This window comes from Arachis duranensis, chromosome 5 (assembly GCF_000817695.3).
Source record: "Arachis duranensis cultivar V14167 chromosome 5, aradu.V14167.gnm2.J7QH, whole genome shotgun sequence".
Classification (NCBI taxonomy): Eukaryota; Viridiplantae; Streptophyta; class Magnoliopsida; order Fabales; family Fabaceae; genus Arachis; species Arachis duranensis.
Genome location: NC_029776.3, coordinates 13,200,285 through 13,212,356, shown reverse-complemented (window position 1 = coordinate 13,212,356; position 12,072 = coordinate 13,200,285). Strand labels below are relative to the sequence as shown.

General features: G+C 30.8%; 1 protein-coding gene across 1 annotated transcript; it reads left to right on the top strand.

Moving 5' to 3' along the window:
* Window positions 1-5,736: 5,736 nt before the first annotated feature.
* On the top strand, window positions 5,737-9,843 carry LOC107488214 (acid beta-fructofuranosidase). The gene is made up of 4 exons (XM_016108923.3): window positions 5,737-6,285; window positions 7,695-7,703; window positions 8,057-8,913; window positions 9,002-9,843. Exons 1-4 carry the CDS (start codon window positions 5,850-5,852, stop codon window positions 9,695-9,697), a joined length of 1,998 nt encoding a protein of 665 aa, XP_015964409.1. The 5' UTR covers window positions 5,737-5,849; the 3' UTR covers window positions 9,698-9,843.
* The last annotated feature ends 2,229 nt before the right edge of the window (window positions 9,844-12,072 follow it).

The following is a 12,072-nucleotide window of genomic DNA, read 5'->3' as shown; positions in this document are numbered from 1 at the left end:
CGTAAATATAGATATAATATTCATGATCCATCTGATTAAAATACGAATTGGATTGAATCTATTATCATGTGAATCAAATCATATTTATAAATTACAAACCAAATGCGAATGAATACTATGGACATGATTAAATTCATTAACACTCTTATCTAAATTGACCCATACCTAGACCAGTTTGTTATTGGTTATACACAAATATTAAATATTATATTTTTTATATTATTAAAAGTAATATCTTTAGACTTCTTCTTTTGTATGATTATCAAAATATATGAATTTGAATTAATTTTAGTATAACATCTGTTATACTGTGAAGAGTATACAAATTTAAAGATCAAATATAATTTTAATTTCTATAATTTTAAACAAAATTAAATCATCTTTAATTTTTTTATATTCAGAATAGTCTCACATATTAAATTTTATTCTAAAATTATTTTTTGCTGTCACAAATTTTTGCTAAAATTAAAATTACGCCTTCATTAGAGACGAACTAGAAAACAATGCAAGCAAACTACTGACTTTCATTGGATTGATTCGACCTAAGAAAACATATTATTTTCCAAAAATATTAAAATATGGATTTGGAGAAATAATTTAATTTTAGTAAAATTTAGCATATTTTAGTGTTTAGACAGAACATAATTGGGCCTAGTGCGCCCTAAACGCCAAAAAGGCATGGAATTTGTATTTTGTTTAACACATGCATGTATAGCTAGCAATTAGAGGATCGATTAATTTATGAAAATATTTTTTGTTTTTATTTTTTATTTTTATTATTTGAAAATAATGTTTACTTTTAACTTTTCACATTTTAGAAATTATAATTAGTTTATAAGAATAAAATTTATTTTCAAACATTAAAAATAATAAAACTATATTTGGTAAGTGTATTTTAGTTTTTATTTATTGATATTTTATTATTTGATTATTGATTAACCAAATTATTTTCATAACATATTATTTTTTATTTATTGTGTTAACAAAAAGATGGTCATGGTGTTTGAAAAATAATATAAAAAGAATATTTTAAAATAAAAAATATTTAAAATTAATATTTTTAAATACAAAAATAAATTGTATTAATATTAAAAGATATATATAGAGTATAAGTACAAAATATATAAAATAGGAGTACACTTGAATCTGTGTTTAAAAATGAGAGTACGTTTAAAAAAGAAGAGATTATATTAAATAAGAACACACATGAGTTTTTATATCGAATGCAAATACAATTCAATTTTTACCACTCTTGTTAATTATTGTCGAATACACTTTTTTTTATATATTCTTTTATTTTCCGGTTTTGAATTAGAGAAGGAACACAACAAAATACACCAACAGACAAAAAATAGTTGAAAGACAAAAATTATTATATTTTTATCAAATTGAAAAATACACCTTTAAAACAATTAAAAAAAACTTAAAAGATATTGAAGATATAAAGATAAAAAAAGTTGAATATAACAAAAGAAATAAAACTCAACAAAACAGCAAAATAATAAAAAAAGTTTGAAAGAAATAATCTTTTGTCTTTGAAAAAAAAAGCAAAAATGAAAAGGCCGACGAAGAAAGCTAGGGAATTGGGAGTTGGAAGAGCTACTGGAAGAGAGTGAAAAAAAAAAGTGGGAGGACTCGCCTTGCATTTTTCAAAGTACGAGTGAAGATTTAGTTCTGGTACATGAAATAAAAAGAAGAGGTAAAACAATAAATCACGGAGTTCTTAATTGAAAATACTATGTTTTAGATTGGAAATATTTTTATTATTTTTAATTGAAAAAATTAAAAAATTCAATTAAATTTATTTTTATATTTTATTTTTATTTTCATTGAAAATGAAAATAAGAATAGCCAAATCAATCGACTCATAAGTTTTTTTTTTAAATACATTTATCAGGAAGTTTATTCTTGTATGTATTAGATTTTCGAGTGAAATTTCATATGCGCACAAATAGTGTGTATGTATGTATTATTAGCTTTCTCGGTGAATGAGTGCGAAGTACGAGTACCAAGCAGGGATTCATTGTATCAAATTATCAATTATGAAACATGCATTATTAACTAGCGAATAATATCATAGTATATAATATGTCTTAATTTACTGTCAATAATCATACTATACTCGTCATCCATGTTCCATGATCATCAAAGGCTAAGAAAGGCAGGGAAGCAAAGGCATGTGGAATCTGCAACATTACACGGCGGTGCATGTGGAAAATAAAAATAATTTAGCTAAGTTGAGGTGGACAAATAATGATAATCAAGCTAATTAGCCTAATAGTCGGGTCCAAAATCATGCTACACAAGAACTAAATCGGCGATTAATTACGGATCCAGATTCTGTTTTATTGGTTTTGTTTCATTATCAATGACGGCAAACATCATTTGGTGGTGGCTCTGGTGGGACCCAAAAAACACCAACCTCACAAATAAATGAATAAATCAATGTGGCAACTGAGTTATTCAAACAAACTACGAAGTGTTGCGTCTGGGCCACCGTCTTTTGTGTCATCCAATCAGATCGCGCCATGCTTATCCTTTAACATGTGGTGTAAAAACAAGACCAGAGAAATAATAATACCTAGTAACATACAAAATCCATGTAATCTGACATGGCGGTATATATTGCATTATTGATTTCAATCAACCCTACTTGATACTGTGACAACAAACATATCATCCCCTTTCACATGTCTAAATTAAAAAAATTCTTTAAACAGAAAAACCAACTGTTCAAATAACAGATATATTTACTGATCTTTAGTAATAAGTTCATTTATAACTGACATCAATTTATTTTATTTAATAATTACCACAATTTCCGTTTAAAAAATTGAGGACTTTGTAATGCGTAGCATTTTTTTATTTAAATTGTTGGTCAGATAAAAAAAATCGTGTGAAAAAAATTTCATGTTGAAGTAGGGGATGGATGTTGGAGTTGGATTTTGGACTTTATTCAATGATTTTGATTAATTAAGTATATAATTATTGAGCATGATTATTAATTTATTATGATTGTTTAGCAAAAACTAATGACAACTAGTGTATTTACTACTACTAATAAAAGTCTAAAACCAACGTCAAACCAAACTCTGATGTGGCAGTGATTTGGCTTCTAGAGCTTTCGCTTGTCGTGGTTGTGGCGTCTTCTTCTTTCCAATGAGCTACTGCCAAAATTACAACGTGATTTTTTAATTCTTACGCTTGTTCGTTGAACCGTTAGTATGCGTGCCTATTTGCTGAGAATTTTAAGTTTGAAACATTATTGAGGACTACTTCATTGGCCCTCTTTTGCATGCTATTATTGTTCCTAGGTTTTCTGAGTTTTATATTATTGGCACACGTTGTTACCTTAATTGAGCTCTCACACGTTATTACCTTCTTTATTGTCTTCATTTCATTGAACCTTCTGAACTTTTTAAATTATTATTATTTTCTGTGTATGAATATTCTTGACTTTATACAAGAGGGATAGATTATGTTTGGCTTAATTTTTGTTTAACTTCGATCAAATTTATATTAATAATCTCAATTTAAAAAGTAGATACAACTCTTTTTAAAGAAATGAGTTCGACTCAGGATTTATCAACTTTAATATTAGGATAAACTTTATAAATAATAAAAAATTACTAAAATTCTTATCGCAGTGATTATGAAGTGTATAATAAGATGTTTAACACCAATAAAATTTTGAGTAGAATCAAACAGATTTAAAATAAAATTAAAATTGAAAAAATGAAATAAACTTTGCTTAAACAAGTAAAAATAATAAGAAAAAACTAAAACTTGAATCAAAGAACTAAATTGAAAAAGAAATGCTTAACAAAAATAAACAAAATAAATTAACTCTTAATACTCATATGCAAGTATTCTTAATACTCAGATGCACTTATATTTTATGATATTTTGGTACATTAGTGTGATTAAAAATTTGTAGAATTTTTAGTGTGATTTTATATTATTGAATAGAAATTTCTTTTTAATTTGTTATTTTTCTATTTATAGAGTAGAAATCTTTTTTTATTGAATTTTTTTCTATTTCACCATTACAGTTTTTATTCTCTTCATTTTGACTTTTCTAGACTTCTAATTATTATTTGAATCAGTAAATCTCAGGTGGACACACGTGCCTTGTTGTCCAATTTTACTATTTTGATGTCGAAATTACTCATTATGGTCCAATTTTTACATGATTAGATTGATGTGCTTCATAATAATACCAATAAAGCAAGCAGATAATTATAGTTCGATTGGAGCTTAAATAACTTCGGATAAAATGATAACAATAATAATGTTATAATCTTATACAAAACAAGGTTATAACTTATAACTCAATAACGAATAAATAGTTTAGTCTTCATCCAAAGATGAAAATAAGGTATGTTCTAAACTCCTTTCATTTTAAAAAATCACTCAAATAAAAACGCTTAAAACATTTTTTTAGATATATTTTAAAAATTAAAATTCAATACATACAATGATTAAATTATGTTATTTTTGTTAAAATTAAATTAAACAAATTAATTTAGCTAAAATCGATAAATTACAGCTTGAACCGGTCTAAATTAATAATTTTTATAAAAAATAACTATAATATCCCAATTATAAAAAATGACTAATCTTCTTTCTGTGCTGTCATAGGGTTAGGGATTTAAGATTCTCAAAATTAAAAAATATATATATAATATGAGTATTTTAGTCATTTTCTATAATCAGATTATTGTAATAATTTTTTACTAGAAAAAGAATATTAATTTAGACCAGTTCAATGATTGGTTTACCGATTTTTCGATCAAATTAATTTATCTGATCTAATTTGACAAAAAAAAACGATTTAATTGATTTGTGTATTAAATTTTAATTACTAAAAAATATTTAAAAAAATATTTTAAACATCTTTATTTGAGTGACTCCCTTAATTTGATCAACAACAAAATTATAAGCTCATCATTTGCAAAATGGAAATATACTTTAACAGATCATCTTACAAAAATAAAATTTATATGATTAATTAATAAACATACACTTAATTTATTTAAATAGGTTGTGCTTATATTAATAAAACTCTATAATGATCAGCTCAATTTTTTTTTTAATTTTACTTCTTCTTTTGATCTAAATATCTTCATCTAACAACTATATATATTTGTGTATATATGTAATATGCTATAATTAGGTGTTAAAAATACCGTCGGATAGTCTTTACCTATAATTGAGCTAGATTTTAATATATCTAAAATAATTATATATATTATTTTGCAGTCCAAACTAAAATGAACCTATTAGAATAAAAAAAGTATTTCAAATATCAAGTTGCAATAATGTCATAACTCTTCTATATATTATATACATTGTAACGCTATTATTACTACTATTATATTACATAGACAGTCAATTGTTACAAGCTTCTTCTGTACCATAATATTAAATATTACATTATTTGAAAGGAACAGTAGAGAATTAGACTTGAAATTATTTTAAAAATTATTGAAGCAATTTTAGGAAATTAATCAAACAAAAGTTACAAAATTATCAATAATAAGAGACAGAAATGATTGGCATTGGAAAATTGTAGGGCCATCAAGCTCAATTATTATGTATTATTAACCAAAAAAGCGGTTCGGTTTTCCCTCTCAGTTCCAAGTGGTTTGGAAATAATTACATCGAATGGCACATGTGAGGTCTATCCTGACAGACAGACTCTATAAATATTCGCATGTGGCAAATACGCTCTCATACTTGTCCAGTTCTGTTTTCATTGCCCAATTCATTATCATCATTTTTCTTTCCTTAGTTACCACCACACAATTCATATTGACTCATTAGCTTCGTTTATTTGATTATATCCAATGGGAACTTCTACTAATAATAACGACTCTTCTAATGATATTCCATGTTCTTACATTCCCGTGCCGGATAGCCTTGATGCGGCTGGGGCTATGGCAGAGCCGCGGAGACAGGTGAAGGGGTTGCTTGTGATCCTTTGTGGGCTTTTAGTACTTTTTTTATTGGTGGCCTTCAATGGGTCTTATAGGGGATCCAATAATGCGCATGAACAAGCGTCATTGGCAGCAGCATTAACCAGCATTGTTGACGAAAAATCTACATCATCAGAAACAGTGCCTTCTTCTTCAACATGGTCTCGCGGTGTGTCTGCTGGTGTGTCGGAGAAGTCCAACTGGCTTTTCAGCAGCAACAATGGTGAAATGTATCCATGGAACAATAGCATGTTGTCGTGGCAGAGAACAGCTTTTCATTTTCAGCCTGAGAAGAATTGGATGAACGGTATCTTCTTTTACTTTGACCGACTCATTCTTTTAAAAAACAATAAACAAAAAAATGAATCAGAAGGTTGTAAAAAGTCGTTATCATATAAAGTACAAAGCGGTTAACGTGGAAGTATATATAATTATATATATTATATATAAACAAAATCTACATAACTAATAGTTTTATAATCAATTTATAACTAATATAAGAAAACAAAATAACTAAATAAATAAATTAGATAAACTTTTTCTTATTACTGTAAAAGAAGAAGATTATTAATTATATGTTAGTAGAGTACATGAGTACATATTTGTTAGTAAAGAAAGTGATTGAAGAAGTATTGACAGTTTGTAATAATTCGGAATAAAGATTAATTCCTAACAAAGAGCCTAGCTCAACTTCTTTATTTTTTAGACCTTCACTCCTTATTTCTTCTTCATCCCTTTTTCAATTTCTTCATATTGGTTTTTCAATGGCAAACAACACATTTCACAATACATGTTGAGAAAAAAATTATTAACCACATTAAATTTCTCAAAAAAATTATTAATCACATTAAATTTCTCATAAATGAACTGTTAACTTATATTATATTGATTTACTATTTGATACTCTCCATCCAATAAATATATTATTTTTATCCAAACTTTTGTGCTGCAACATAATGTAAAGATATTTACGTCACATTATTATTGGATGTATTAATGAACCTGTTATTTTTAAATTTCTTAACAAATTAAAATAAAACTGATTTTTTTTATAACAATAACAATAAACTCAAATTTTTTCTAGGGATTTAATTGTATTTTTAGAGATTTAAATATCCAAAAAACAAAAAGTCAAATATATCATTGTCTTTTTATTAAAAAATTTAAAGATATTCGATTTAGATGGTATAATTTGATCGGATCAAATCGGGTCTAATAATTATAACACAGACAATTGAATTTATTATTGTTGCTATAATAAACCGATTTGGTTCTGATTTATTAAAAAATAAATTATTAATCGATTTAATAAAGATATCTAATAATAACATGATATGTGTGAATATCTTAAAAAAAAAGACATTTTTAATGTCTTTGTTAAAGTGGTCTCTATTCTAAAAATTAGTCATTCTTACAACAACTAGATAGTCATGATCTGGCGGCAATAAATCCTGCAAACCAAGACGAATACTTGTTAATGTAGGTATCTTTGTGATACGTAAAAAGCAAGATATGTTTATTGACCGGATCAGAGTAACCTGATTCTCGCCGATAGTCAAATTGGTCTTGTCGGAACCATTCCTTTGAACAGCAGATACATAATAATAAAAAATCAAATGTACCGAATGTTTGATGTTTGCGACTAATTTTTCTCTTGTTCTTGTCTGGCGACTCTGGCTTGCGCTGACGGGGTTCTGCTGCTATCCTCTGCTTCAGATCCTAATGGTAAGAGACCACCCTCTCCTTTTCTCATAGGTTTTTACTTTTCACAATATATAATCAGTTGTTTAACAACAATAACAATGATAATAATTTGCTGCATTTTTTTGAATGTCTACCATTGACTTAACCCAAGTCTATATGTTTTGGCAAGAATTGGTCTATAAATATATGAGAAGTTACGAGGATGTTTACCTCGTTTGTTGGTCAGTCAAGGATTTGACATTTATGTGACCAAATATTATTAGTAATATAATAATGGACTGAACAGGGCCTAAAAAAAGTGCATACACACATGGCAATTAAATTAATTGAAAGCAGAAAAAGAAAAAGGATTAAGCAATGAAATGAATTTTCAGGTCCACTATACTACAAGGGATGGTATCACTTCTTCTACCAGTACAATCCAAACGCAGCTGTATGGGGAGACATAGTTTGGGGACACGCCATCTCAAGGGACTTGATTCACTGGCAACACCTTCCACTTGCTATGGTTGCTGACCAATGGTACGACAAGAACGGCGTTTGGACCGGCTCCGCCACCATCTTACCCAACGGCAAAATCATCATGTTGTACACTGGTTCCACCAACGAGTCAGTGCAGGTTCAAAACCTTGCATACCCTGCTGATCCATCTGATCCCCTCCTCATCGATTGGGTCAAGTACCCTTCCAACCCTGTCTTGTTCCCTCCACCTGGCATTGGTGCAACTGACTTTCGTGACCCAACCACCGCTTGGCTTACCTCCGAAGGCAAGTGGCGTATCACCATTGGATCCAAGCTTAACAAAACTGGCATTGCTTTGGTTTATGACACCCTGGACTTCAAGACCTACGAGCAGATAGAGGGCTTCCTTCGTGCTGTTCCTACAACCGGCATGTGGGAGTGTGTTGACTTTTTCCCTGTTTCCAAGGAGGTTGAGAATGGCTTGAACACTTCTGTTAATGGGGCGGGTGTGAAGCATGTCATGAAGGTTAGTTTGGATGATGACAGGCATGATTACTATTCAATTGGCAGCTATGATGAGAAGAATGTCAAGTTCATACCAGATGATGTTGACAACGATGTTGGTGTTGGATTGAGGTATGATTATGGTGTGTTCTATGCGTCCAAAACTTTCTTTGATGATAGCAAGAGAAGGAGAGTGTTGTGGGGTTGGATTGGAGAGTCTGATGCTGAATATGCTGATGTTGCCAAAGGCTGGGCTTCACTTCAGGTATATACTACTACTACTACTATATACCATATATGGGTGGCTACCTAGCAATAACACTATACTAATTACACTGTTTTTAATGTTACAGGGTATTCCGAGAACAGTGACACTTGATACGAAAACAGGTAGCAACTTAATTCAATGGCCTGTTGAAGAGGTGGAGAGCTTGAGACTGAGAAGCGATGAGTTTAAGGATTTGAAGGCAAAGCCAGGATCCGTGGTCCCAATAGATGTTGGGACAGCTACACAGCTTGATATTGTAGCTGAATTTGAGATTGAAAAGGAAGAGTTGGAGAAGGCAACAAGCGAGTCTAATGTGGACTACTACAGTTGCGAGAGCAGCGGTGGAGCAGCACATCGTGGTGCCTTGGGACCTTTTGGTCTTTTGGTTCTTGCAGATGATGGGCTTTCCGAGTACACTCCTGTGTACTTCTATGTGATTAAAGGAAGTGATGGAAATCTCAAGACTTCATTCTGCTCCGATCAGTCAAGGTCGTCTGTGGCAAGCGATGTAGTAAAGAAAACATTTGGAAGCTTGGTTCCAGTACTTGAAGGTGAGAAGTTTTCTGTGAGGATATTGGTGGACCATTCAATAGTGGAAAGCTTTGCGCAAGGTGGAAGGACCACGGTGACATCAAGGGTGTACCCAACAAGGGCAATCTATGGAGCTGCTAGGTTGTTCTTCTTCAATAATGCAACTGCTGCTTCTGTTACTGCTTCACTCAAAGTTTGGCAGATGAATTCTGCATTCATAAGACCTTACAACCCTGACCAGACCAACTAATATTCAGGGATACTAGCTTTGGCATGCAAAACAAGACATCAATTCTGTTTCATGGGAAGCCTTATTTTTTGTACTTCGCTCCGTTACTTACTTTCTGTAAATGATTATATTTGCAATATCATCTTTCTTTTGCTTTTGTTTCTTTAGTATAAAGCCTCAAGCATCGTTGTTTTAATCTTATCAAATGGCTTTTCTACAAAACGAAGATCCCAATTTACAACTACCTTTGACGAAACCAAGTACAATCCCAATTTATTATTATTATTATTATTATTATTATTATTATTATTATTATAGAAAATGATAAATAAGTCTATAACTTTTTGTCTTGCGGATATTTTCGTCCTTAACCAGTTGAAAATACTTTTAAATCCTCCACCTCCTTAAAAGTTGGACTTAAAAGTATTTTCAAATGGTTAGAGACAAAAATATCTGGAGGACAAAACGTCAAAAATCTATTTGTCTTTTTCTCTTATTATTATCAAATGGATTAGCTATGGCTACATTTAGCCCAACCATTCAGGGTTTTCAAAATTTTATTGGTCAACTCCAAAAAAGTCCAACAACTAATCACTACATTAATTTTCAACTAATTTAACATAATGACTTTCATGTACTAGACAATCTCTACATTTTTCACAGAACATCTCTGGACACAAGACAACCAACTTAATGTAATACCCAATCTAACCGAAATTAATTAAATAACAAGTTAAGTAGGAGCGAGTATGGGTGGAAGATTTGGCAATTGGAATTTGATGATTTAAATATGATATTTGGATTCAGTGAATTTTTTCGAGTCGGAAAACATAGTTTTCTGCGTAAAAGCGCGCAGTGAAATTTTGATCGGAAGTACTGGCTGAGATCTGTCTGGTACTGCAGTTGAGAAAATTGATTATGAGTAAATAAGATTAAGAAATGAGGAATTATAATTAGAGGAGGTAGAAATATTTGAAGTGCGATTTAGAGCGCTAATCTTAAAGGTTTTGGTCCAAAATTGGGCCAACGGACAAAAATAAGTGAATCGGACCTAAGTGGACCCAAGACCCAACATATATAAACATTAATTATGAGCATTTCAGCTCATTTTGCCCTAAAGAAGGGGTGTTGGGCGCTGAAATTGGGAAGAGAGAAGAGAAGAGAGAAAACCTAACTCTCTTTGATCTTCAAATCACCATAACTTGAGTTACGGAGCTCCGATTGACGAGCCGTTTACAGCCACGCGTCGTTCTTCTCATCCTCTACAATTTTATTTAAGTTTTGTGGTGAGTAATCCACTGTCCTCTGCCCAGTTTTTATTTTCCTCTTCAAATTCGAATTTGGTTTGGGTTTTGAGGAAACCTTGTGATTTTGGTTGTTTAGGAGTGCTCTAGTATGAGCCATGGGTGATATTCATCACAAACTTCAGTGGGTTAAGGTAAGAAACCCTCCAACCCTTGTGATTTGTCACTTTTATGAGCCATAGGTTGATGTATGTATGTGATATTGGTTATGTTAGTGTATTTGATGATTTTGGTGCACAATTGGGAGATTGATGTTGCGTGAGGAGCTTTGGTGAGGCTTGGAACTAGGGTTGGTGGAGACTTCCAAAGAAGAGGCTCAATTGGTTTGGCTACAAGAGGTACGGTTTAAGTTTCATTTAAGTACCGCGTGGTGTGATGAGAATTCCTAGGCTAGATGCCGCTAGGATTAAGTTTGGATTGTGTAAATGGTTGGTGCTAATATGCATAGTTGGTATGTAATGTGAATTAATGATTGGGTTTAGAATTGTGTGGCCTTGAATGCTTGGTGTATTGAAAATTTGATGTATTGGGTAATGAGTATTGATTTGTGGTTTATGCATTTAAATTGTGAAATTGGGCCGGAGGCCGTAAATTTTGGGCCGAAGACCGGAAAGAGGTAAGGAAGGTAAGTTGATGTGTGCATTGTATGATGACACAAGTGATTGGATGAATTTCAGATAATGAATATATGAATGATTGGGTTGGTTATTGAATAATGAGGTTTGAGGAGGTGAAGTGTGGAAATTAATAATTTTAGGTGAAATTGTATAGATGAGGTATGTTTGATTTTGGTTGAGGTATGTTATGTGGTCATATATGTGATCATGATTATTGATGCCTTGATGGTATGATGATTCATAAGAGATATGTATGTTGTGATATATACTTGAGAAATGATTAATGTTGATTTGTGGGTGAAACCATGTGACAGTGAGTATAATATTGATTATGTGTAATGATGATTGATTGGAAATATTATTGTTGGAAATTGGGATGAGGAAAGACGTATGACATGTTAATGTGTTTGTAATTTAGCCATTTGTTTGAAATGGGTAAAAATGGTTATATGGCGGTTTTGTGAATCGTGGCAAA